Source organism: Dipodascopsis tothii (genome assembly GCF_038497935.1).
Source record: "Dipodascopsis tothii strain CBS 759.85 unplaced genomic scaffold V1510scaffold_8, whole genome shotgun sequence".
NCBI lineage: Eukaryota > Fungi > Ascomycota > Lipomycetes > Lipomycetales > Lipomycetaceae > Neoaidaea > Neoaidaea tothii.
In genome coordinates, this window is record NW_027117992.1 from 371,422 (window position 1) to 394,755 (window position 23,334).

At 68.3% G+C, this 23,334-nt stretch overlaps 13 protein-coding genes across 13 annotated transcripts; 6 read left to right on the forward strand and 7 right to left on the reverse strand.

Annotated features, from left to right (window-relative positions):
* Positions 1 to 101: 101 nt before the first annotated feature.
* V1510DRAFT_402102 (LrgB-like family-domain-containing protein) lies at positions 102 to 2,079 on the reverse strand (the record flags this gene model as incomplete). Its single annotated transcript, XM_066932077.1, has 2 exons — positions 102 to 1,922; positions 1,954 to 2,079. 2 exons carry the CDS (start codon positions 2,077 to 2,079, stop codon positions 102 to 104), a joined length of 1,947 nt encoding a protein of 648 aa, XP_066790162.1.
* Positions 2,080 to 2,407: 328 nt separating this feature from the next.
* V1510DRAFT_402103 (signal recognition particle receptor beta subunit-domain-containing protein) lies at positions 2,408 to 3,215 on the reverse strand (the record flags this gene model as incomplete). Its single annotated transcript, XM_066932078.1, has 2 exons — positions 2,408 to 3,010; positions 3,042 to 3,215. The coding sequence occupies 2 exons, from the start codon at positions 3,213 to 3,215 to the stop codon at positions 2,408 to 2,410; spliced, it is 777 nt and encodes a 258-aa protein (XP_066790163.1).
* A 259-nt stretch (positions 3,216 to 3,474) lies between these two features.
* On the forward strand, positions 3,475 to 4,112 carry V1510DRAFT_429239 (uncharacterized protein; the record flags this gene model as incomplete). The annotated part of the gene is made up of 2 exons (XM_066935307.1): positions 3,475 to 3,607; positions 3,673 to 4,112. The coding sequence occupies exons 1-2, from the start codon at positions 3,544 to 3,546 to the stop codon at positions 4,110 to 4,112; spliced, it is 504 nt and encodes a 167-aa protein (XP_066790164.1). The 5' UTR covers positions 3,475 to 3,543.
* On the reverse strand, positions 4,102 to 4,980 carry V1510DRAFT_414000 (isoprenoid synthase domain-containing protein). The gene has a single exon (XM_066933330.1). The coding sequence runs from the start codon at positions 4,914 to 4,916 to the stop codon at positions 4,161 to 4,163; it is 756 nt and encodes a 251-aa protein (XP_066790165.1). The 5' UTR covers positions 4,917 to 4,980; the 3' UTR covers positions 4,102 to 4,160.
* On the reverse strand, positions 4,981 to 5,794 carry V1510DRAFT_429240 (uncharacterized protein; the record flags this gene model as incomplete). The annotated part of the gene is made up of 2 exons (XM_066935308.1): positions 5,593 to 5,794; positions 4,981 to 5,541 (listed from the first exon to the last, which is right to left on the reverse strand). Coding segments are annotated over exons 1-2 (678 nt in total), but the record flags the coding sequence as incomplete, so codon positions are not given.
* Positions 5,795 to 6,636: 842 nt separating this feature from the next.
* On the reverse strand, positions 6,637 to 8,087 carry V1510DRAFT_322565 (uncharacterized protein). Its single transcript, XM_066930783.1, has 6 exons — positions 7,551 to 8,087; positions 7,405 to 7,519; positions 7,226 to 7,372; positions 7,130 to 7,194; positions 7,042 to 7,097; positions 6,637 to 7,010 (listed from the first exon to the last, which is right to left on the reverse strand). Exons 1-6 carry the CDS (start codon positions 7,934 to 7,936, stop codon positions 6,802 to 6,804), a joined length of 978 nt encoding a protein of 325 aa, XP_066790167.1. The 5' UTR covers positions 7,937 to 8,087; the 3' UTR covers positions 6,637 to 6,801.
* A 232-nt stretch (positions 8,088 to 8,319) lies between these two features.
* On the forward strand, positions 8,320 to 9,212 carry V1510DRAFT_414006 (ERV/ALR sulfhydryl oxidase domain-containing protein). Its single transcript, XM_066933331.1, has one exon. It carries the CDS (start codon positions 8,405 to 8,407, stop codon positions 8,756 to 8,758), a length of 354 nt encoding a protein of 117 aa, XP_066790168.1. The 5' UTR covers positions 8,320 to 8,404; the 3' UTR covers positions 8,759 to 9,212.
* On the forward strand, positions 9,213 to 10,408 carry V1510DRAFT_414007 (uncharacterized protein). The gene has a single exon (XM_066933332.1). It carries the CDS (start codon positions 9,227 to 9,229, stop codon positions 10,373 to 10,375), a length of 1,149 nt encoding a protein of 382 aa, XP_066790169.1. The 5' UTR covers positions 9,213 to 9,226; the 3' UTR covers positions 10,376 to 10,408.
* Positions 10,409 to 11,827: 1,419 nt separating this feature from the next.
* On the forward strand, positions 11,828 to 14,600 carry V1510DRAFT_414010 (protein transport protein SEC24). The gene is made up of 3 exons (XM_066933333.1): positions 11,828 to 12,098; positions 12,132 to 12,254; positions 12,287 to 14,600. Exons 1-3 carry the CDS (start codon positions 11,853 to 11,855, stop codon positions 14,498 to 14,500), a joined length of 2,583 nt encoding a protein of 860 aa, XP_066790170.1. The 5' UTR covers positions 11,828 to 11,852; the 3' UTR covers positions 14,501 to 14,600.
* A 666-nt stretch (positions 14,601 to 15,266) lies between these two features.
* Positions 15,267 to 17,171, forward strand: V1510DRAFT_322656 (kinase-like domain-containing protein). Its single transcript, XM_066930784.1, has 4 exons — positions 15,267 to 15,411; positions 15,589 to 15,698; positions 15,850 to 16,778; positions 17,053 to 17,171. Exons 2-4 carry the CDS (start codon positions 15,589 to 15,591, stop codon positions 17,082 to 17,084), a joined length of 1,071 nt encoding a protein of 356 aa, XP_066790171.1. The 5' UTR covers positions 15,267 to 15,411; the 3' UTR covers positions 17,085 to 17,171.
* A 598-nt stretch (positions 17,172 to 17,769) lies between these two features.
* Positions 17,770 to 19,922, forward strand: V1510DRAFT_414014 (major facilitator superfamily domain-containing protein). The gene has a single exon (XM_066933334.1). The coding sequence runs from the start codon at positions 18,186 to 18,188 to the stop codon at positions 19,845 to 19,847; it is 1,662 nt and encodes a 553-aa protein (XP_066790172.1). The 5' UTR covers positions 17,770 to 18,185; the 3' UTR covers positions 19,848 to 19,922.
* V1510DRAFT_414017 (tetrapyrrole biosynthesis, uroporphyrinogen III synthase) lies at positions 19,853 to 20,736 on the reverse strand. Its single transcript, XM_066933335.1, has one exon. The coding sequence runs from the start codon at positions 20,629 to 20,631 to the stop codon at positions 19,918 to 19,920; it is 714 nt and encodes a 237-aa protein (XP_066790173.1). The 5' UTR covers positions 20,632 to 20,736; the 3' UTR covers positions 19,853 to 19,917.
* A 390-nt stretch (positions 20,737 to 21,126) lies between these two features.
* Positions 21,127 to 22,679, reverse strand: V1510DRAFT_322758 (uncharacterized protein). Its single transcript, XM_066930785.1, has one exon. The coding sequence runs from the start codon at positions 22,545 to 22,547 to the stop codon at positions 21,354 to 21,356; it is 1,194 nt and encodes a 397-aa protein (XP_066790174.1). The 5' UTR covers positions 22,548 to 22,679; the 3' UTR covers positions 21,127 to 21,353.
* Between the last annotated feature and the right edge of the window lie 655 nt (positions 22,680 to 23,334).

Genomic DNA, 23,334 nt, shown 5'->3' on the forward strand with positions numbered 1-23,334 from the left:
GGAGTCGCCGCCGGAGGCTCGCCGCGGCCATGCGCCTCTGCGGCTATATGCCCCCACGACCAGCCCCTCCAGCCAGTCCACTGCCGGCGTTCTCCGGCCGCTCACAGGCCAACCCACGAGCGCACCAAATTGGCAATAGGCGTGATCGCCGCGAGCACGACCATGGTCGTACCAAACACCACAAAGCTCAGCGAGCTCAGGGCGCCGGCCCGCGGGTCGGTCGCCAGCAGGTGCGCCGTCGCCACGGCCGACGAATTGATGCCGAGCGTGATGCCGCGCGTCAGAAAGTCGTCCTCGCGGATGCGCAGGACCTTGAGCACGTAGTGGCCGATCAGCACGCCGATGATGCCGCTGAGAATGGCGGTCACCGCCACAAGCGAGGCGGAGCCACCCAGCGACGCCACGGCCGGCATGGCCAGCGCCAGGGTCACGGAGCGGCCCACAAACGCCAGCGAGCGCTCGGGCGAGATGCCGATGGCGTAGCAGATCGGCGGGTACGCAAAGAACGTGACCAGGCCGACCAGGACGTTCGGGATCAGCAGGATGGACCAGTGGCGGCGCAGGTCCGCGCGGTAGCGGAACATGGGCAGCGCCAGCGACACAATGCTCACGTCCAGCACGGACTTGAGCACGTCGCCGGCGCCGGGCTTGTACTGGCGGTAGGCCGCGTCGCCGAAGAGGTGCAGGTACGTCTTGCCGGTCGAGTACTCGTTGAGGCCGTCCTTCAGGGTCTCGCCGTGGGCAACGGACATCACGTAGATGCCCAGGATGGTCAGGCCCGAGCACGTGAAGATCGGGTGCAGCACGCGGCGGACCTTGGCCGGGAACCACAGGCCCAGGAAGAGCATGAGCACGGTGAAGGTCATCTGCGCGATGAGCGAGTAGCCCGTGGTGAAGTACACCGGCAGGCCGACGCAGAAGAAGACGGCCAGGTAGATGATCGTGTCCAGGTACTTGGTCATGCGCGCGGCCCACAGCTCGGCCTGCAGCGAGTACGAGATCTGGAGCTTGGTCTCCTGGGGCCAGACGGTGGGCGGCAGGTCCATGCCCGGCACCGCCTCGGTGGCTGGGGAGATCTGGGGCTTGACCACGACGGACGACGCCGACGAGCCCGACGCGTGGCTCGCCGCGCTCGACCCCGGCTCGTAGCTCGCCAGGCCGCCGAACGAGACGTGGTCGCCGTAGCCCGCGGCCGCGTGCTCGGCCGGGTGCGCCGGCTCGGGCATGTGCAGGACGCTGTCGCCCTCGAGCCCCGGCGCCCGCACGGACGACAGCGAGCTCGACGAGGCCGCCGAGGCCGCCGAGCCCACCGACAGCCGCTTGGCGGCGCCCGCGCCGTCGCCGGCGTCGTCGTCCATGCCCAGGCCCATCTCCGCGCGCTCGCGCTCCGCGTCCATCGGCACCACGAACTCGCTCAGCTCGATGGCCTCGGTCGCCTCCAGGTCGTGCTCGATCTCGTCGTCCTCCGGGCTCGTCGGCAGGTCCTCCTTCACGCCCGACCGCTTGCGCACGCCGAACAGCCGCTGCAGGCCGACGACCGTGTACGACGTGAAGGCCATCGTCGCCACAAAGCCCAGCAGGAACACGGCCGCGATCTTGCCGACCTCCGGCCCCGACACGCCCGGCGACAGCGGCAGCAGCACGAACGACGTCGTGAAGAACGTGTTGATCCACCGCAGCGCGAACCCCAGCGGCACGTCCACCGTGCGGATCACGGCCGCGGTCTTGCGGGTCCCCAGCGTGGCCTCGGACACGAGCAGGAACACAAACAGCAGGATCATGCACACGACCGACGCCGGGAAGTTGATCGTCGTCAGCTCGATCACGCGGTGCACGCCGTACAGGAACAGCAGGACGACGATCGTGCCCGCCGGGACGACCACGAAGTTGTAGGCCAGCCGGCGCAGGTTGCGCTGCGCGGTCTTCGGTCAGCTCCGACAGCGACGCACTCACCAGGAACACGGCCGCGGCAAAGTCCACGAGCGCGGTCCGCGACGGCACCAGGTCGGCGGGCCGCAGGGCCTTGGCCGGCCGGAGCGCGGCCAGGTGCTCGGACAGCGGGTGCAGGCTCGAGAGCATGGTGGGGGCAAGGGCCGACAAGGACCCAGTGGTGGCTAGTTGTTATCGCGGCGCCAATGCTCGGCCGCAGTCTCAGTGCCGCCCCGCAGGACGCCCGGTGGCTAGATATACGTCCGGCGCTCGAGGCGGGCCGCGGTCTGGCGCGGGCGAGTTGGGTGCTGGTCGACGATATGGGTGGTGGCGGCCACGAGATCGGCCACGCGGCGCACCAAACGGGAGCGCGGCCCACGAAAAGGTCCAAATGGGCCACGGCGCGCGCGCGCGGCCGGCGGGCGCGGCCCAAGTAGGCTGCGGCCGGACGATTAGGCTATGGCATGACTATGTACAGCTATTGCACCACCCGCTCCTCCATCCAGCGCACCCAGGGCTCGATTTTGCCGGTCTCGACGGAGCCGGAGAGCGCGGTGACCTCGGACTCGAGGACCTCGAAGCGAAAGGGCGCGCCGGGGGCGCCGGCCCAGAGGGCCGGGGCGTCGTCGTCGTCGGCGGCGGCGCCGAGGGCGGACCGCTCGACGCCGGAGACCGCGCGGGCCTTGGTGCGGGCGATCTTGGTGATCTCGTCCTCGAGCAGCGAGCGCAGGCGCTTGGCCGGCACGGCCGTGAAGAGCTCGGCCTTGTTGGCCGCCACGAGCACGCTGGCGCCGCCGCGGCGGCGCTCGGTGAGCGCCAGGATGTCGTAGAGATACTGCGCGGCGGCGTGCGCGGCCTCGGGCCGGGCCATGGCCGACGCGTCCACGACGAAGACGACGCCGAGGAGGCTCTCGGCCGGCTGGAGGACGTCCACGAGGTCGTAGAGCCGCTGGCGCAGCTTGGGGTGGCCGGCCGTGTCGTGCAGGACGAGGCGCGTGCCGGGCAGGCCGGGCAGCTCGAGCTGCGCGGTCGAGTTGGTCTGCACGGACGTCACCGTGGGCGCCTTGCGGCCGTACCGCAGCTGCCGTCAGCGCCGCGATGGCTGCACTTACCAGCGTGAAGAGCGCGGTCTTGCCCGCGCCCTGCGGGCCCGCAATCAGAAACGTAGGTCCCTTGGACGCCTTGGTCGCGGTCAGGTACTTGGCCACCAGCATGGCCACGGCGGCGGCCACCAGGGCCGCCAGCAGCAGCGTCTGCACGCCCAGCTCGACGGGCAGTCCGGCCATGGCGATGTAGAGAGCAGAGGGCGTGACTGGCGGTTTTGGTGATGCAGGGTAACGAGGCGATGGTACCCGCTCCACGGACCGGGGAGCGGGTCGTAGCGGCCCGCGCGCCGCACCGCGTGCGGCTCGCGAACAGCATGTGACGCAGACGCACCCGGTGACAACCGGCGTCACAGCCGAGCGAGCTACGCGAGCCCGCGCCGTGGCCCTGGCGGGGCCGGGCCGCCGCCGGCGCCCGCCGCCGCGCGCTGGCTACCACTAGGTCGGCGAACTGTGACCGCGCGTCACGCCAGCTATCACGCTCGCGCCCTATAAAGGCCGCGGGCGCACAATGGGCTTGTGCGACGCAATGGACACCATCGGAGCGACCTGCGTGGTCGCGATCTCGTTTTTCTGTGAGTGCGCCGCACGGCGTGCGGCTCGCGCCGCACGCCGCGCGGCTCGGACACGCTGACCGCAGTCCCCCCCGTCGGCGTCGCCCTCGTCTCGGGCTGCTCGCCCGACCTCGTGATCAACGTCGCGCTGACGTGCCTGGGCTGGTTCCCCGGCATCCTGCACGCGCTCTACGTCGAGTCGGTCTTCTTCTCGCGCCAGGCCGCCGTCCAGCGCGGCGACATGCTCAAGATCGAGAAGAAGGCGCCCGGGATCATGTCCCAGCGCGTCCAGACCGGCGGCCTGTCCAAGCGCAAGCCGGACGAGGAGCAGGCCATCGGCGGCACCGGCGCGCCGGCCGCGCCGGCGACCGCGGCCGTGCCGCCGCCCGCCCCGCCGGCCGAGCTCGCACCCGAGCCGGCCGAGACCGAGCCCACGACGCCCGCCGCCGAGGCCACCGCGTTCATGGACGCGCCCGCGCCGGCGTCGCCGCTCAAGGAGGCCGAGCCGGCCGCCGCCAAGCAGTAGCGCGCGCGGGGAGCACGTGAGACGTATTATCGTACATATATACAGGGTCTATTTCTTTCTATTCTGCATCGTCGCCGTCAGCTCGACCAGGGCCGCCTTGGCGTCCGACTCGGGCAGCACGGCCAGCGCGTCGCGCGCCTTGGTGCTGTACTCGAGCGCCAGCTGCTCGGTCTGCTGCACGCCGTCCGACTGCTCGACCAGCTCGCGCGCGCGCTCGGGGTCGCCCGGCTGCGAGAACTTGCGCTTGATCATCGGGCCGAGCTCGGGGTAGCGCTGCCACGCGAACAGCGCGGGCGCGGTCGCCAGCCCGAGCTTCAGGTCCGCCCCGGCCGGCTTGCCCAGGTCCGCCGCCGACACGGTGTAGTCCAGCATGTCGTCCAGCAGCTGGAACGCCAGGCCCAGGTTCCGGCCGTACTCGTACGCGGCCTCGACCACGTTCTCCTCGGCGCCGCCCAGCACGGCCGCCGACCGGCACGACTTGGCGATCAGCGACGCCGTCTTCAGGTACGTCTTCTCGAGGTAGTAGTCGAACGTTTCGGCCGTGGCCGCCTTGGTCTCGTCCGTCGCCGTGTTCTTGAGCTGCATGAACTCGCCCTCGACCAGGTTCGCGATCACGGTCGCCATCAGCTCGACCACCTCCGAGTTGCGCAGCCGCGCCAGCGCCACGGACGCCCGCCCGAGCATGAAGTCGCCGGCCAGGATCGACATCTTGTTGCCGTACTCGACGTTGCTCGACGGGCTGCCCCGCCGCGTCTCGGCGCCGTCGATCACGTCGTCGTGCAGCAGCGACGCCGCGTGGATCATCTCCGTGATCTCCGCCAGCCGCCGCTGCGTCGGCAGGATCCCCAGCGCGTCCGCCTCGTCCGCCTGCCGCTCGAGCTCGCCCATCGCCCCCAGCCCGGCCGCGGCCACCCGCGAGATCGACGTCGACAGCGTCGCGATGATCCGCGACGGGTTGAAGTCCCGCAGGATGTCCAGCGGGCTCAGGCTGTCGTCCACGCCCGCGCGCTCCGACCGCGTCTGCTCCAGCCGCCGCGCGCTCTTGGGCGCAAACGACACCGCCCGCGACATCAGCAGCACCACCAGCGGCCGCAGGCTCTTGCCCCCGCCCCGCACGTAGTACTTGGCCGACGCGTCCAGCGGGCCGCACCCCGACCCCAGCAGCGACCGGATGTTGCCCGTCAGCGCCGCCATTTCCTCGGCCACCACTTTGAGCGGGTCGATCCGGCTCGCCCCGGCCCCGGCGCCCGCGGCCGCCGCGCTCTCACATGCCGCCGCCCGCACCGGCTGCCCGCCGCTTGTCCACCGCCGCCCGGCCCCGCTCACGCCGGCCCGCGCCCGCAATGCCCGCGCCGCCCCGGCTCTGCTTGTTCGGCCCAGCATTCTGTGCCTTGTCTCTGTAGTCGGCCGCGCCTGTCGCGTCCCGCACCTGCACCCTGTCAGCCCTGCTCGTGACGATCGCCGCCGCGAGCCCGCTCACCTGCCGGCCTTTGTCCAAAAAATGCACCGACGTCGCGGTTCTGTTAATTTTTTCAGAGGTTTCGGACAACGACTGACTGATCGGCCATTGGCGGCTCTGCAAAGCCCTAACCCTCTCATCAGCCGTAGGTCCGCGTCGGCGCCGCCCGCCAGTCGCGTCCGACGGCCCAGGCACGGCGGCTGCACCGGCCGCGGCGAGCTGTGGCGGCCCGGGGTCGCGGTGCCTGCGGTGCGTTGCCGTGTCGCGAGCCGTCGTGGTCGCGGCCGTGTCACGGAGCCGCTACGTGCGGCTCGTGCGGCTCGTGCGGCTCACAGCACCTCCCTGCGCCCGGCTCCTGCGGCTGACGCTGCGCCACGGCTGTCTACGCGTCCGCCGGCGTCCGCGCCACGGCGCCACGTAGCGCAGCCTCCGCACGCCTCGACCGGCACAGACGCGGCACAGACCAGAGGCCGGGCTGCCGATCCACCGCGCCAGGCCGCCAGCCAGCGATCCCGGCCGCACACTCGGCTGGCACACTCGGCTGTCGACGGTACTCGCGGCTCGTCCGCTCGCGTGCGGTCTGTATTCGGCTGCGCCTGCGCCGCCAGCCCTATACAGGCACCAGGGCCCGATTTAAGCCCTAACCCCGTCTGCGTGTCTGCCCTGCGGCAGTCGCGCCGCAGATCCGGGCCGCGTGGTTCCCGATCTGCGGACGCGGCGACGCGCGATCGCCGCCGGCCGCCGAGCCAGGCCAGAGCTGCCGCCGTGATCTGCGCCTGGCCTGTGTGCGCCGCACGTCCTGCGGCGCGGCGCGGCTAGTGCCAAGCGCTCCAGCTACGTGCGCGCGACCGGCCCCGCCTCCCGGCCGCTCCGCGCAGCTGCGCCGCGTGAGACATTCTGAAACAGCGTGATACGTTGTGACTGCGGCCGCAGCGTGCGTACGCTCGTCTCGCGGCCGCCGCGTAGTCCACGCCGGCGACCACGCACACCCGCCACGCAGACTCCACGCCGACCCCACGCCCGCAACTCCCGAGACCACGCAGGCGCGGCCCGGATCACGTCGCCGCGCGGGACGTTGCCAGTTGTCACGCACGGCTGCAGCTGGTCACACAGCAGTCACGCCGCCAGCTCGAGTCATGCGCACGCACAGACACGAAAGCTGGCACAACCGCTTGATAGGGTTCGGGCACGCCCGTCTACGGCGATTCTCACATCAATCAATTGCCTGCACTAGTCCCAGGTGCTGCCGCCGGCACCGCCCACGGCCGTCAGCCCGTCCAGCGCGGCCGCCACGCCAGGGCTGGGCGCCGCGGCGGCCTCGGACGCCAGCCGCGAGTGGTTCTCGTTGTCCAGGCGCAGAATGTCCGCGTACGGCTCGTCCGCGAGCGCGTCCAGGCCGTGCTTGGTCGCAATAAACAGCACCTGCGTGTTTTTGTAGCCTGCCGTCAGCGCCGCCGCCCAGACACGTACCCAGATGCTCCGGCGTCAGCGCCGTCCACCGGTGGTTGTTGAACTTGTCCTGCAGCCTGCCTGTCAGTCTCGCCAGGCATGCACTCACGCGCTCGGGTAGTGCGGCGCCGGCATAGCCATGGCCATGCCCGCCGGCGGCTCGTTCAGCGGGTTCTGCGTCAGCCACTTCCACCGCCACACCTACCCGCGCGCTAACCACAAACCGGCCGGCGTGCTCGATCGCAAAGTCGCGCTCCACGGCCGACGGCTGCGCCGGCACCGTGATCTTGTACGACAGCTCGGTCCGCGCGGCGCCCTGCGCCGTCCGCGACAGCACGTACACGCCCTCGCACTGCCGTCAGCGCCGATCCGGTCGCCACTTACAATCGGCCGGGCCGGCGGCAGGTGCCGCTCGCCCAGACTCTTGGTCTCGTAGGTGCTTGCGGCCAGGTGCGCGCGCACCTCAGCCACTGTGGCGGCCGGCTCCTGCACCAGCGCACTGCCGTCAGCCACGCCTCCCGTCCACTTACAGCAGTCGCCCGCCCGCGCCCGCAAACGTCTTGCGCGGCACTAGCAGCAGCCGGCACCGGGCGCCGTGAAGCGCCTCGTCCGTCGGACGCAGAACCACGTACGCGCGCTGGACGTCCGCCATGCCCTGCGCGGTCTCGTGCTCGACCTTCGGCCGGAAAAAGAAGTAGATGAGCCCTTGCTCGATCGTGTCGGTCGCGGCTCCTGCAGGCTGAGCTGCGCCATGGCCTGGCGCAGGCGCGGCCGCCGGCTCGCGCTTGGCCGTGCCGAGACCGCCCGCCACTGTCTCGCTCTTGCCAGCGGCCGCACCCTTCGGAGCCGCCTTGTGCGTGGCCGATCTGGTCGCCGCATCCCCAGACTGGTATTTGTGCGCTCTTGTCTCGACCATTGTGTGCGGGCCCGGTCCCGCCGTTGCCGGGATATATACTCGGCCGTGTGGGCGTCACCTGCCCGCCGATCTACACCGGCCTTCCGGAGACGTCAACCCTAACCAGCGGCCGCGGTGCGGATGCCGTTCGCGTTTTGACACCCCACGACGTCACCGCTTCGCGTCTGAGCCGCACTAGCTGCGGCGCTGCTTAGAAATAACCTCCGCCGGCCGTCCTCACGAACGCCCACACCATGACCAACCCGCTGGCCGACTCGGCCCCTGGCCGGACCCCGCTGCCCAAGGGCTACGTGCTCGACAAGGATGGCAAGCCGTACGTGCGCCCGCGAATCCGCTAACGCCAGGTGCCGCGCCTGCAACACGCTGCTCGATTTCCGCAAGATCAAGGCCGGTGCCGCCGGCGCCGCCGGCGCCGCGGCGGCCACTGGCGCCGCCGCCGTCGCCGCATCCTCTGCCGACGTCGCCGCCATGCCGGACGACTGTCCGCCCGACGTGAACGCCATCGGCCGCGCTACGTGGACGTTCCTGCACTCGGTCGCCGCGCAGTACCCCGATCAGGCCACGCCCGCCCAGCAGGTCGAGATGCTCTCTTTCCTGCGCATCTTCTCGCGCGTCTACCCGTGCTGGCACTGCGCCGAGGACTTCCGCGTCTGGATCTCCAAGACCGAGAACGAGCCCAAGGTCGGCGGCCGCGCCGAGTTCGGCAACTGGCTCTGCGGCGCCCACAACGAGGTCAATGTCAAGCTCGGCAAGCCGGCCTTTGACTGCGCCCTGTGGCAGGAGCGCTGGCGCGACGGCTGGAAAGACGGCCGCTGCGACTGAGCATGTACATATCAATCTCTACTCTAGCACGAGCCGACTGTAGCCGAGGCTCGCGCGGCTGAACATGGGACCGCAGCTCAGCCGCGCCCTTCGCCAAGCCAGCGCTGTGCCTAAGTCCGCGGCCATTTTCTACTCCGCCAGGCTGTGTGGTGGCGCTGCCAGGCCGAATCTGCTAGCAACTGAGCGATGCGTGATCGCTGGGTTGTTCTAGCAAAATCGATAATTAAGCTTTTCTTTGTTCCGTCGGCGAACTTTTCGCCCGACGTTCCGACCCTCGAGCGATTGAGTGCACGATCAGTCACTCTGCACCGCCCAATCTAGCGTGCTTTCATGAGACGTCCGCGGGGCGCGACTATGCCTGCCACGCGGCATTGAGCGGACCGGAACGCTACGTAGTCTGTTCGTACGGCCGCCCTGCGGCTATATCTACGAGTGTTCTCCCACCGATGATCTGCATCAACCTGAACAATGGAGAAGCTGCAGTCACCGCTCAAGTACCGCGCTGCGACGTACAAGACGTACGAGTCGCCGCTCGAGATCACGACCGAGGAGGCGGACGTGTTCGACGACGCGCGCGAGGGCCAGCCTTTGAAGGACGACAGCACAATGCTGATCAAGGTCCACGCGGCGGCGCTCAACCCGGTCGACATACTGCTCAAGGCAGCCACGCCCAAAGTGATCTTTGCGTCCAGGACCAAGGGCTTTGGCCGCGACTACTCCGGCACGGTTGTGCGTGCCGGCGCCCGCGTGACGGCCGAGCTCGGCTTCCGCGCCGGCGATTCTGTCATGGGCATGTACCGGCTGCCGTTCGGCAAAGGCACCGTTGCCGAGTACGTCCATGTCAACCCGTTCAAGCAGACGGCCGTGACCAAGTTCGACCCGGCCCAGCTCTCGTACGAGAAGGCGGCCGCGTGGCCGCTCGCCGGCGGCACCGCGTACACTTGTCTGTTTGACTACGTCAAGATCGACGGCTGGACGCCGGCCGGCGGATCGCACCCCGACCGCGCGATCCTCGTGCTCGGAGGCAGCACAGCTGTCGGCCGCTACATCATCCAGATCGCCAAGAACGTGCTCGGCGTCGGCCGGATCGTGGCCGTGTGCTCGGGCGCGTCCGCGGAGGAGGTCCGCTCGCTCGGCGCCACGCACATCGTCGACTACAAGGCTGTCAAGCCGGGCGAGTCGTACGCGACCGCTGTCAAGGCGCTCGGGTTCAAGTACGACCTGATCACAGACTGCGTCGGTGGCCGCGAGATCCTCAGCTCGGCCGCCGCCGGCACCGACATCCACGACTTTCTCAAGCCCAAGTCCGAGGGCTCGGCGTATGTGACGCTGACCGGCGACGCCAAGCTCAAGTACGCACGCATGCCGCCCGTCCTCGGCGCCATTGTCTGCAAGACGCGCGAGCTGTCCAGCCGGATTGGGCTGCTCTGCTACAAGTACGTCGTGATCATGACCGAGCCGAGCCGCGCGTGGGCCAAGGCGTTTGGCGACTGGATCGCCGAGGGCAAGGTCCTGGTTGAAATCGACTCGGTCCACGACATGGACAAGGTCCAGGACGCTGTCGACCGTCTGGCGTCGAACCAGGCGCGGGGCAAGGTTGTAGTACGCGTCGAGTAGGTAGTGAAATGCAGTCGAGTCACTTTTGTATTAGCCGACGCCACCGGCCCCGCCGCCAGATCTCTGCGACGTACGGAACGCGCGGGACTGCCGAAGTCACTGGGCCCACTGACCCAAAGGTCTGGGCGGCACTTGCCGCAGGAGTCGGGCTCCTGGTGTTGCGCGCACGGGCCCGCTGCTGCAGTGACAGCTGCGTCCCGGTTGCCCAACTGGGGTGCTTGATAGATCCACGGCTCTGGCGCCTCTGCCACGCAACTGCGTCAGCGTTGTCCGTGCGACTGTGACTGCTTTTGCACAAGTGGACTCACGCCGTCTGCGGCGCAGGCCGCCCTGGTGACCGCCCTGGCGGCCGGCCGCCGCAGATCGGCGGCGGCGATCGCTCCGGCGGCGACGTAGATGGCCGCCGCCGGCCGCGTAGCAGTTCTTAAGCGCCGGCCGGCGCCTTGCGGCCGCGTACAGGCGTCCCGGGCCTGTGCCTGTGCCTGGCTGCCGCCTCTGTGGCCGCTCCAGGAGCGTGCTTGATTGGCTCAGAGAGCGCACCGAGTGCTCTGGACCGGCTCTGCGCAGATCGACGGCCTTCACACAGCCCACAGGGCGGCCGGGCGGCAGCAGCCGGGCTCACGGCATCCAGCGCTCTCTACGACACCGTCCCTGGCCGTGTACGCAGCCGGCTGCCCGTCACCGGCCGCGAAAATACGAGATCGACCACGGCAATCTTTTGATGCGCATCCACCTGACACCACTTTAGCCGGCCGATCTGCAGGCAGCAGGCCCCCACCGCAGCCACGCCTGCGGCGCCAGCCTGGCCGACGCGCCTGCCGCCACCGGCGATCGTCTGCCGTGCCGCGCACGCGCCCGCAGCCGCAAGCGGCCGCGTCCGTGGCCGGCCAGGGCGGCCGGGCGGGTTTTGGTGATGTCTCCAGCCACTGTGGCGTCTGGCCACGGGGCAACACAACGCCTGGACAAACCAAAATACAGCCCAAATCCCTTCTTTCACACAACACAGAGAAGAAGGCCAGCAGCGGGTTTTTCGCTTTTTGAGAACCAGGCAGGACCGCATCCATCTACGGCCGCTCACTCCGGAATCCCATCAGAACCTCTCGTGTCATTGGCCGGATCGCAGCTCTCTACAGACATGCCCGCGCTGCCCAACCAGGAGTATTTCCAAAACCAAGGAATGTACCCCCAGCAGGCTTACGACCAAACCGGCAGCAACGGCCAGCCCGCGGGCCAATTTGGTCAGCCGCCGCCCGGAGGCGCGCCCGGAATGCAGCACATGCCTGCCCAGACGTTCTCGCCGATGGGCGCCAGCGCCAGCCCGAGCATGGCTCCGCCGGCCGCGTCGCCGCCGCCCGGCGCGGCCGCCGCCGCGCCGGCCGCGACGCACCGATCGCGCCGGATGTACCCGACCGAGCAATACAACTTCAACGCGCCGGCGCCCGAGCCCGCGGCGCCGGCGGCGCCGGCGGCGGGCGGGATGCCTGCGTACGGCGCTGCCGCCGGCCAGCCGATGAACACGGGCATGTTCACGCCGGCGGGCGTGCCGTCGGTGGTGCCGTCGCAGGCACAGCCGCAGATGGCACAGATGCAGGCGCCGGGTGAGCCTGCGGGGTACCAGCCGCCGGGCGCGCCCGGAATGGACGCGCTGGGGCAGCAGATGGGCCAGATGCACCTGAGCGGACAGAACACCGGCCAGGTGATGCCGCAACGCATGCAGACGGGCGTAAGTAGCGCGCCGGCCGCCGCTGACCGACAGGCTGCGCCCGACGTCCCGGGCATGCCCCTGAACCAGCTCTACAACATCGACCTGCTGCAGCAGATCCCGCCGCCGATCACGGACCTGGACCTGCCGCCGCCGCCGATCATCCTGCCGCCGAAGGTAAGCCTGCTGCGAGCGCGCGCTGACCGCAGTCGTCTGTGACCGGCTCGCCAACGGCCAACTGCCCGCTGCCGTACATGCGCTCGACGCTGAACGCGGTGCCGACGACCAACTCGCTGCTCAAGAAGAGTAAGCTGCCGTTCGCGCTCGTCATCCAGCCGTACGTGTCGCTGCACGACAGCGAGGCGCCCGTCCCGGTCGTGTCGGACTCGATCATCTGCCGGTGCCGGCGGTGCCGCAGTTACATCAACCCGTACGTGACGTTCACGGACCAGGGCCGCAAGTGGCGCTGCAACGTGTGCAACCTCAGCAACGAGGTGCCCTCGGCGTTCGACTGGGACTTCCAGAACCAGCAGCAGCTCGACCGGTGGGCGCGCCCCGAGCTCAACCACGCGGTCGTCGAGTTTGTGGCGCCGCCCGAGTACATGGTGCGGCCGCCGCAGCCGCTGCTGTACATGTTCCTGATCGACTGCAGCGCGACGGCGGTCGCGTCCGGCCTGCTCGCGACGACCGCGCGCACGATCCTCGAGTCGCTCGACCGGATCCCGAACAAGGACAAGCGCACGCGCGTCGGCTTCCTCTGCGTGAACTCGTCGCTGCACTACTTCACCATCCCCGAGCCGCCGCTCGCGCAAGAGCCGGCCATGCTCGTCGTGTCGGACCTGGACGAGCCGTTCCTGCCGGTGCCGCACAACCTGCTTGTGCCGCTGGCCGAGTGCCGCGAGGGCATCGAGGTGCTGCTCAACAAGCTCAGCGACATGTTTGTCAACACGGTCTCGACGTCGAACGCCATGGGCCCGGCGCTCAAGGCCGCACACAAGCTGATCGGCAACATCGGCGGCAAGATCATCTGTCTGATGGCGTCGCTGCCGAACCTCGGCATCGGCAAGCTCGAGCCGCGCGACGACAAGAAGTCGGCCAGCGCCGGCGCCGAGAAGGCGCTGCTGCAGACCCAGAGCTCGTTCTACAAGTCGTTCGCGGTCGACTGCAGCAAGTCGCAGGTCTCGGTCGACATGTTCCTGTTCTCGTCGCAGTACCAGGACGTGGCTTCGCTCAGCAACCTGCCGCGGTACACGTCCGGCCAGACGTACTTCTACCCCGGCTGGAACGCCGGCCGGTCCGAGGACGCCATCAAGTTCGCGCACGAGTTCTCGGAGCACCTCTCGATGGAGATCGCGCTCGAGGCCGTGCTGCGCGTGCGCGCGACCACCGGCCTGCGCATGAACACGTTCTACGGCAACTTCTTCACGCGGTCGTCGGACCTGTGCGCGTTCCCGTCGTTCCCGCGCGACCAGAGCTACTGCGTCGAGGTCGCCATCGACGAGACCGTGACCAAGCCGTTTGTGTCGCTGCAGACGGCCGTGCTGCACTCGACGTGCACGGGCGAGCGCCGCATCCGCGTCATGACGCTCAACATCCCGACCACGTCCAGTCTGGCCGACGTCTACGCGTCCGCGGACCAGGTCGCCATCGCCTCATTCCTCACGCAGCGCGCCGTCGAGCGCGCGCTCTCGCACGGCCTGCAGGACGCCCGCGACCTCGTCGGCGGCCGTCTCGTCGAGATGCTCGTGACGTACAAGAAGGAGCTCATGACGACCAACGTCGGCGCGTCCGCGCCGCTGCAGTTCTGCGCCAACCTGCGGCTGCTGCCGCTGCTCGCGCTCGCGCTCATCAAGCACGTCGGCCTGCGCAAGTCGTCCCAGATCCCGTCCGACCTGCGGTCGGCCGCGCTCGACCTGCTCAGCACCATGCCCGCCCAGTACCTCATGCAGTACCTCCACCCCGACATGTACTGCCTGCACAACATGCCCGACGAGGCCGGCCGGCCCGACAAGGAGTCTGGCGCCCTCGTCATGCCGCCCAAGATGCATCTCTCGGCCCAGCACTTTGAGCGCCACGGCCTGTACCTGATCGACGACGGCCAGACGCTGTTCATCTGGGTCGGCCGCGACGCCGTGCCCCAGCTCACGCTCGACGTCTTTGGCCTGCCCTCGCTGGAGCACGTCAAGACCGGCAAGACGACCCTGCCCGTGCTCGACAACGAGTTCTCCGAGCGCATCAACGCCATCCTCGGCAAGGCCCGCGAAAAGATGGGCTCCATCGTCTGGCCCCACCTCTACGTCGTGCGCGAGGACGGCGACCCTTCGCTCAAGCTCTGGGCCTCGACCGTCCTCATCGAGGACCGCGCCGACCAGGGCCAGTCCTACATGGAGTTCCTCAGCGGCCTGCGCGAGCGTATCAGCTAGGCCGCCCCCAAAACATTGTTTACGCCTGTCCCGTTCACGACCATGCCGCCGGGCCGCCGCCCGGCTCAAATGTCTTAAGCAATAATAGTCATGTCTCATCTGCCCAGCCGCGCGCGCGCCGCGCGGCCGTCAGCGTAGCTTGCCGCCCGCGTGCGCGTCCGCCGCCCGGCCCCCGTCGGGCTAGCCCCGCCCGATGCCGTTTCGCGATCTCTCAAACGGCTGCCGTCGCGCTACGCCTGGCTAGCTCCTTGCCAAATTTCCGGCGCGAATGCTGCCAGCGGCCATCGGCCGCGCCGTGCTTCCACGCCATTCTGCTGCGTACCTGAGACTGCTGCACGTCGACGGCCCCTGTGCACGACCTGTGGATCGCGCCAGCAGCCCTGGCCGCGCAGAACTAGCCGCTTTCGTGCGGTCGGCCCTTTTTTGCCAGGAATGAAGGGCCAAAAAATGAGTACCCCTGTAGAGACGGCACGCCGCGCGCCAGTTATGCTGTGCTTCCACTTGAGGCTATCAAGCGGGCATTTTGGCACAGATTCACAAGAAAAACGTCGACACGACACGAGTACTGCACAAACCGCGGTGTTGTACGGCTGCGCGACAGACGGACGAAAGAACGAGTAGCCAGAAACGGTCAGAGGACGGCGCGCGAGCTGTGGACGAAGCGATCGCGCGATTGGACGCCAGAGTCGTGAGCTAGGCCGCCAGGAGGCCAGATTGGACAGGACAGACCACACGCTGCGAGATCGCCAGGTGTGTTTGAGGACAGTGCCAGAGCCTCAGGGACGTGACCGCTGCGGACGACGGGCCGCAGAGCGTGCAGGAAGGACACTAGCCGGCGAGAGCTGGACAGACGATCGAGCGGACACGCAGGCACAGGCCAGCGAGAGAGGCACCGAGCCTAGAAAGACAAGGTGGGTGCGAAGGCCGCGGGCGTGCAGCGGGCTGGTGCCAGGACTGGCGGCGGCTGGCGATCGGCTGGCGGGCCGATCGGCTGGCGGGCCGATCGGCTGGCGGGCGGATCGCCCGCGACGGCTGCGGCGGCGGCGGCTGCGGCGGCAGTGGCGGCACGGGACAAGGCTGACGGGCAGATGAGCAACCAGCGGACGACTGCGGCGGCGCCGCGCAAGGTGCTGTTCAACGTGTCGGACCAGTATCAGATCCTAGACGTGATTGGCGAGGGCGCGTACGGCGTTGTTTGGTAAGTACGCGAGCCGCACAGCGTGCGGCGGTGGCTGTGGTGCGGGTGGCTGCGACGTGTGGCGGAGCGCCGCACGAGGTGCGGCGCCCAGCCGCGCATCGCGAGCCGCACGAGCCGCACGCCCTGCGGCGCACACTCCGCTGACCCCCAGCTCCGCCCGCCACATCCCCTCCGGCCAGGCCGTCGCGATCAAGAAGATCACGCCGTTCGACCATGCCATGTTCTGCCTGCGCACGCTGCGCGAAATGAAGCTGCTGCGGTACTTCAACCACGAGAACATCATCTCGATCCTCGACATCCAAAAGCCCAAGAACTACGAGTCGTTCACGGAGGTGTACCTGATCCAGGAGCTCATGGAGACAGACATGCACCGTGTGATCCGCACGCAGAACCTCTCGGACGACCACTGCCAGTACTTTATCTACCAGACGCTGCGGGCGCTCAAGGCCATGCACAGCGCCAACGTACTCCACCGGGACCTCAAGCCGTCGAACCTGCTCGTGAACGCCAACTGCGACCTCAAGGTGTGCGACTTCGGGCTGGCGCGGCCGGTCGCGGCCGCCGAGGACAACCAGGGCTTCATGACGGAATACGTGGCCACGCGGTGGTACCGCGCGCCCGAGATCATGCTCACGTTCAAGGAGTACACCAAGGCCATCGACGTGTGGTCGGTCGGGTGTATCCTGGCCGAGATGCTGAGCGGGCAGCCGCTGTTCCCCGGCAAGGACTACCAGCACCAGCTGATGCTCATTCTGGACGTGCTGGGCACGCCGGCGATGGAGGACTACTACGCGATCAAGTCCGGCAAGGCGCGCGAGTACATCCGCAAGCTGCCGTTCAAGAAGCGCGTGCCGATCGCGGCGCGGCTGCCGCCGCAGACGTCGCCGCTGGCCATCGACCTCGTCGAGAAGATGCTGACGTTCAACCCGACGAAGCGCATCAGCGTCGAGGCCGCGCTCGAGCACCCGTACCTGGCGCCGTACCACGACCCCGACGACGAGCCGGACGCGCCGCCGATCCCGGACAGCTTCTTTGATTTTGACCGCAAGAAAGACGAGTTGTCCAAGGAACAACTCAAGGGTGAGTGCACAACGCGCGCACGTGGCCGGCCAGCCAATCCGGCAGGTGCGGGCCTGACCAGTTGCCCGTTTGGGCACGCGCCGCGCACGTGCATACGCCCGCGGCCAGACCCGCGCACGCGCGCGCTCGCCCGGCGAGCGGTCGCGGCCACGGCCGCGCGGCGCGCACGCGGCGGGTTCCGCCGGGCTCTGCCGGCGGACCCCGGCCACCTGTCAGGACGTTTGCCGGCGCCACGCTCCGGACGGAAACCCCTTCGGGCCACGCTGACGTTTAGAACTCATCTTTGAGGAGATCAACCGGGCATAGTCGCCGGCGCCGGCCAATCCCCGGCCGCGCCGTGCCGCATGCCACCGCCGGCTCTTGCCGAGAACCCGAGTGCGCCGTGCGCTGCGCGCGCGCCGAGCCGAGGCGCACGTCGGTCGTCTGCGCTATGTCGTCTGCCGCGCCGCCGTCGCGATCCTTAGACTGAATACACGGCTGCTATCGCCCGCGAAACTCAAGGTCGCCCGTGGCGGGCCAACCGCCGCGCCGCGCGACACACGTGTGCCTGCGCCAACCGGGTCGCCTTTGCTGGGCGTATGCCAAGCCTGTAGCCAAGGGAGACCAGCCCGCAACCGGGGTCTGCCGAGCCTGCGATAGACCCTCGCCGCCGCCATCGTCACGTGATAAGGAACGTGCCTCCTTATCGGGCCTGCGATTGGCCGCTGTCATTCATGCGCGCCTATTTAGAGTTCGACCTAGAACACGCAGCTCACCAATATGGAAGGAGCTAACACAACGTGGCGCACAGTACACACCTTGTTCCGTACCCTTTGTGCGGCTCACCGCCCTGTCGCGCGGTACCCTCTCCACACGGGTTCTTGGTCCTTGGTAAACTTAAACCCGTATGCATCCTGCATAGCCTAAACCTTCTCTTTGTCTACGCGGTGGCGCTTGTCCGCTCTAGGCTTGTCATCGCACGCCCGAATCGCTCGCACGCTCTCACGATGCCCGCGGCCACGCGAAACAACGGGCCCGATGACAACGGGCTAGCCCGACCCGGTTGTCAGCGGCGCCCTACGAGCAAGCCGACACGAGGCGGCAAACGTCAGGACCGGACCGTGGGGTCGTGTGCGCAGTCCCCTGGTTCTATTGGTCCACTCCGCGCCTGACTCTAGAGTTCTTGTTTCTGACCAATCTTGTTTGGCCCTCACGCGCGCGACGCTGCTCCGGCACGGGCATGCGCCCACGGCAGGCTCAGAATGGACGGCTTGTCGCCGGGCAGGCCCAGTCGCTCGCCGTGCCCTGAGCTATAAGAACCCGCCCGCTGCTCGGTTCTTTCTTTCCTCAGCCCTCTCAGCCACCGTCCCCCCCAAAAAGAGCCTCGTGCAGACCCTGTCTGCCCCCGCCTAGACTCACACACATACAATGGCCGCTCCTGCCGTCGGCAAGAAGACCTCGGGCGGAAACGCCGCGTTCCACAACTTCGTGAACGACTTCGCGCACATCGCCGACCCTGTCGAGCGCCGCCGCCTTGCGCTCGAGAAGATCGACAACGCGTCGTTCTCGTGGTACCATGTCCGCGCGATCATCATCGCCGGTATCGGTTTCTTCACCGATGCCTACGACATCTTCGCCATCAACATCGCCGTGACCATGCTCGGCTATGTCTACTTCGCCGACAACAAGTCGAAGCTCCCCACCAACTCGGACACGGCCGTCAAGGTCGCGACCTCGGCCGGCACCGTCATCGGCCAGCTCTTCTTTGGCTACATGGCTGACCGCGTCGGCCGCAAGCGCGTCTACGGCCTCGAGCTCATTGTCATCATGGTTGCTACCCTCGCCCAGGCTCTGTCGGGCCACTCGCAGTCGCTCAACATCATCGGCGTCCTCTGCTTCTGGCGTGTGATCATGGGCATCGGCATCGGCGGTGACTACCCGCTGTCGTCGATCATCACGTCCGAGTTCGCGACCACCAAGTGGCGCGGTGCCATCATGGGCGCCGTCTTCGCCAACCAGGGCTGGGGCCAGCTCGCGGCTGCCCTCGTCGCCCTCGTCGTCACCGCCGGCTTCAAGAGCTCGCTCGAGCCCGCTGCCACCGCCGCCGAGTGCGGCGACGTCTGCCAGGCCGCTGTCGACAAGATGTGGCGTATCCTCATCGGCTTCGGTGCCGTGCCCGCCTGCGTCGCGCTCTACTACCGCCTGACCATCCCCGAGACTCCCCGCTACACCTTCGACGTGTCGTCGGAGCTCAACGACTCGGACACCGACCTCGAGAAGTTCTCGGGCGAGGTCAACTCGGCTGCCAGCGACGTTTCCGACAAGGTCACGGGCGTCATCCGCCAGGCTCCTGAGCTTGTCATGCCCAAGGCCTCGTGGTCCGACTTCTGGTCCCACTTCGGCCAGTGGAAGCACGGCAAGATCCTGATCTCGACCGCCGGTGGCTGGTTCTTCCTCGACGTGGCTTTCTACGGTCTCGGTCTGAACAACTCGACCATCCTCAGCGCCATCGGCTACGCCGGCCAGTCCAACGTCTACACCAACATCTACAACACCTGCGTCGGCAACCTGATCCTGATCTGCGCCGGCTCCATTCCCGGCTACTGGTTTGCCGTTGCCACCCTCGACACCGTCGGCCGCCGTAACCTCCAGCTCGGCGGCTTCGTTGTCCTGACCGTGCTCTTCTGCATCATCGGCTTCGCCTACCACAAGCTCTCCGGCCACGGTCTGCTCGGTCTCTACGTTCTGTGCCAGCTCTTCATGAACTGGGGCCCCAACACCACCACCTTCATCGTCCCCGGCGAGTGCTACCCCACCCGCTACCGTTCGACCGCTCACGGTATCTCGGCCGCCTCGGGCAAGGTCGGTGCCATCATTGCCCAGGTCGCCATCGCTCCCCTCCGTACCAAGGGCTGCCCCGGCGGAACCTGCTGGCTCAACCACGTCATGCAGATCTTTGCGCTGTTCATGCTTCTGGGTTTCGCCGTCTCGATCTTCATGCCCGAGACCAAGCGCCAGACTCTTGAGGACCTTGCTGAGCGTCTGCACGGCGAGCCCAACCCTCGCCGCGTGGCCGACAGCTCGGTCTAAGCGCATTATATAGACTGTTTGTATTCATTGTGTTGTTAATCTGGGTAATATCTAATTCATTTTATGTCTATCAAACATCATGCGCGTCGGCTGCGGCGATGGCCGCGAGCAGGCTGGCGGGGTCGGGCTTGGCGGCAACGGCGGCCGCGCGCACGCCGCGCGCCGCGAGGAACTCGGCGGACGTGGGCCCGATGGCGGCGGCCGGGAGGCGGCGGCCGGCGACGGTGGCCGCGGCGGCGTCGGCGCCGCCGGGCGCGAAGAAGACGACCCACGTGCGCGCCGCACGCGGTGCGGCGCGCTGAGCCGCACCGCCTGCGGCGTCCAGCGCCGCACGCAGTGCGGCGTCAGCCCCCTCCACGCCACGTGACTCGTACACCACCCGCTCGTCGCACTCGACCGCCGCCGCTGCCCGCAGCTTCTGCGGCAGCACGTCCTTGCGCACGCGCCCCGGGAAGAAGATGCACCGCAGCGCGCCCTGCCTGGTCGCGTCCGCGACGATGATGTCGGCGAGCACCGATCCGTTGCCGGCGTCGCCCGCGCCGAGCACGTTGGAGAACCCGACCGAGGCCAGCAGCGCGGCCGTCGCCGGACCGACCGTGTAGGCGGGCATGGCGAGCACGCGTGCGCGCGCGGCCGCCGACGGTGCGCGCGCCAGCACAGCCCCGACCGCCTCCACCGCGCGCTGCGACGTGATCACCAGGCAGTCGTACCGGCTGGACAGGCCGTCGCCGCCGAAAACGAAGTCGTGCAGGCCGTCCTGGTCCACGAACGCGTGCTCGAGCATCGGCACGAACGTGCACCCGTACCCGTGCGCAGCGGCGGCGGCCGCGTACGCGTCCTCGCCCGACCCGGCCACCGGCCCGGGCGTCTTCAGGAAGACGATGTGGTCCATGGCGTTCTGCGGCGCGGCGGTGGCTGCAAGTTGGGACATGCGTTACCCGGCCGCCGTGCGGCTCGACCTTCGACCGTCTTCTCAGCAAGCGAGCCGCGTGGCAACCTGCCCACTGATGTCCGCACCCAGGGTCTTCCCAGCACCCGGCCGGGCCTAACATACAGCGCGATGGCAGACCGAGGCCGCGCGTTCACGTGCATGGCTACGTGCACCTTCAACGGCAAGCGCCGGCGCGAACGACTGCCGACGCCCTCGGGCCCGATCATCACTGAAATCACGGCCGCCGAGGCCGCCGAGCTGCGCGACGCCGGCGTGCCCGAGGTCTCGGGCGTGTGCGACGCCGACGGCGACTGTGCGGACGACAACGGCGCCGGCGCCGGCATCAAGAACCCTGGCCGGGACTGCGCGGGCGCGTCCACGGCCGCCCGCGTGCCCGAGCCGGCGGCAGAACGCGACCGACGCGAACGATCGGCCGAGCGGTCGACCGAGCGGTCCCCCGACCGACCGCCCGACCGACCAGAGCCCGTGCTGGACGACCGCCGCGCGCGCGCTCGGCACAAGCGCCAGCGCAGCTGGCGCGTCTGTCAGCAGGTAGCATAATAGAGCAAATACAGTCACTCTGTCTTCTTCGTCGGCGTGCCCGGGCCATCGCGGGGCGGTAGCGGTGGCGCCTGTGCCGGACGGCCGGCGGGCGGGCTCGCGGGCTGCCGCGGCGGCAGCGGCGGCGGCGGCAGCTTCGCCCGGCCGCCGGGCAGGTCGCTGAAGCCGTCGGCGTGGGCGTCCACGATGGCGCCGCGCAGCATCGCCGTCCGGCTGGTCCAGGTCCGCTGGGTGTCGATCCAGGCGCCAACCTCGACCGGCTCTGGCGGCGGATCGGTGATCTTGGTGACCAGGTACGCTGCTGCGGCCTCGGCAAAGCCGTACATGAGCACGCCTGCGTACGGCACCTTTTTGAACAGCAGGTAGAAGCCCAGACCGAACCCGAAGAGCACGCCCTCACGAGCGCGGTGCCAGTCGTCGCGCTGGGCACGCGAGAAAGGGATCCGCGAGAAGTACGGCCGCAGGAGCTCGCCCATGATGCTGCGGCCGCCCCAGAACGCGGCCAGGAAGAGCGCCATCGCCCGTCGCGAGAGCACAAAGCCCAGCACGAACACCATCAGCGCCGGCACCGAGCCCACGCGCTGCCGGAACGTCACCAGCGACGTCAGCGGCATCACCGCCCGGCCGATCACTGGCACGTCCGCGAGCATGTATGCCGCCAGCGACCACGCCGTCCGCCGCATGTACCTGTGCACAAAGCCGGCCGCCGTGCGGCGCTCGACCGGCTCGGCTGCCGGCCGCAGCCGGTTCGGCTCGTACCGCGACAGCCGCGCGTAGTACCGGTCGGTGGCCGCGGCCGGATGCTTGGCCGCGTACACGCGATCAATGAACGCCAGCGACGTCATAAACATGTCGTCCAGCTCTGGCCGGGCGTACCGCACCAGACCGATCAGGAGCCCCGACAGATCGACCAGCTCGCTGACGGTCGCCAGATCGGGCCCGCGCTCCGGCACGTTGTTGCCGAACGAGATCACGTACCTCACGGCGCCGACGAGCACCAGCACGAACCGGATCAAGACCGTAAGGACCCATTGAATGGCCAGTGACGCGGCCACGGCTGCCGCGGCTTGCCGGTAGTACTTTCCCTTGAAGAGCTCGGGGTTCTGCAGCGCTCGGTACGAGCCGACCACCGTCAGCTGCAGCCCGCGCGCAATTGCCAGTGCCGAGAACCCGTCGGGTGGGCGCGCGATGAACTCGGGCGACGGCATCTTGGGGAAACGGCCGCGCGGCTGCGGACCATAAGCGCTCTTCACGTGACACAGCCGCACGACATGCGGCGCTGCGCTTGACCGCTTGCACCCCGTCTCCGCATGCACAGACCTGGGCGCACCACCGGTGCACAGCAGGATGCTGCGAGGAAGCTGGACATTCTACAGGAGATAAAGAATTGGCACAGACGCTGGGCTCTGAAACCACTGCAGCCCGACTGTCCAAACCAGTCCGGGGTGCACCTGCGACGATCGTTTGACCCCTCAGCTCCGTGTGTTGCAACAGAGAGTTGCACGAGTACTGCGAGCAACTAGCCGCGTGCGGCAACGACGCAGCACTGGCGAGTAGGTGGGTTTAGCGCTGCACGCATGCGCATGAGTACGCATAAATTCGCATAAGTACGCGTCTGAGTGCATTAGAGCGCATTGACTTGCGGACGGATGCCGTGGCTGGTGCAGTATGCGGTCTACGCCGACGGTTCGGAGTACTCCGTTGGTGGCGGTGCTTGGTACGTGTACGTGCCGGCCGATGCTACCTGCCATCAGAATCACCGGGCCGTAGCCGACGGGTGTCGGCGGGCTTCCAGACGACGGGTTGTTGGGGCGAAGTTTTGACCCTCGAGCAGCAAGTGGCCGCCGGTATATAGCCGCTTGGCCATATACCCGCTGGCGCGTAACACAGTTCCGTCAGTGAGCAGATATCGCGGGTGGTCCGATCGTGATCCTAGCCGCCGTTCATGTAGCCGCCGGGTCGTATAGCCGCCGGGTCAGGTAGCCGCCGGGTCGT

Bases quoted from the DNA above. Each gene is read 5' to 3' on its own strand.
- V1510DRAFT_414000 (XM_066933330.1), bottom strand. From the start codon at position 4,916: ATGATCCACGCGGCGTCGCTGCTGCACGACGACGTGATCGACGGCGCC.
- V1510DRAFT_322565 (XM_066930783.1), bottom strand. From the start codon at position 7,936: ATGGTCGAGACAAGAGCGCACAAATACCAGTCTGGGGATGCGGCGACC. The intron at 7,098-7,129 runs GTGAGTGCATGC...ACTGACAGGCAG, and splicing joins GCGCCGCACTACCCGAGCGC to GCTGCAGGACAAGTTCAACA. The intron at 7,011-7,041 runs GTACGTGTCTGG...CGCTGACGGCAG, and splicing joins GCTGACGCCGGAGCATCTGG to GCTACAAAAACACGCAGGTG.
- V1510DRAFT_414006 (XM_066933331.1), top strand. From the start codon at position 8,405: ATGCCGGACGACTGTCCGCCCGACGTGAACGCCATCGGCCGCGCTACG.
- V1510DRAFT_414007 (XM_066933332.1), top strand. From the start codon at position 9,227: ATGGAGAAGCTGCAGTCACCGCTCAAGTACCGCGCTGCGACGTACAAG.
- V1510DRAFT_414010 (XM_066933333.1), top strand. From the start codon at position 11,853: ATGCCTGCGTACGGCGCTGCCGCCGGCCAGCCGATGAACACGGGCATG. The intron at 12,099-12,131 runs GTAAGTAGCGCG...GCTGACCGACAG, and splicing joins CGCAACGCATGCAGACGGGC to GCTGCGCCCGACGTCCCGGG. The intron at 12,255-12,286 runs GTAAGCCTGCTG...CGCTGACCGCAG, and splicing joins CGATCATCCTGCCGCCGAAG to TCGTCTGTGACCGGCTCGCC.
- V1510DRAFT_322656 (XM_066930784.1), top strand. From the start codon at position 15,589: ATGAGCAACCAGCGGACGACTGCGGCGGCGCCGCGCAAGGTGCTGTTC. The intron at 15,699-15,849 runs GTAAGTACGCGA...GCTGACCCCCAG, and splicing joins GGCGCGTACGGCGTTGTTTG to CTCCGCCCGCCACATCCCCT. The intron at 16,779-17,052 runs GTGAGTGCACAA...GCTGACGTTTAG, and splicing joins GTCCAAGGAACAACTCAAGG to AACTCATCTTTGAGGAGATC.
- V1510DRAFT_414014 (XM_066933334.1), top strand. From the start codon at position 18,186: ATGGCCGCTCCTGCCGTCGGCAAGAAGACCTCGGGCGGAAACGCCGCG.
- V1510DRAFT_414017 (XM_066933335.1), bottom strand. From the start codon at position 20,631: ATGCTCGAGCACGCGTTCGTGGACCAGGACGGCCTGCACGACTTCGTT.
- V1510DRAFT_322758 (XM_066930785.1), bottom strand. From the start codon at position 22,547: ATGCCGTCGCCCGAGTTCATCGCGCGCCCACCCGACGGGTTCTCGGCA.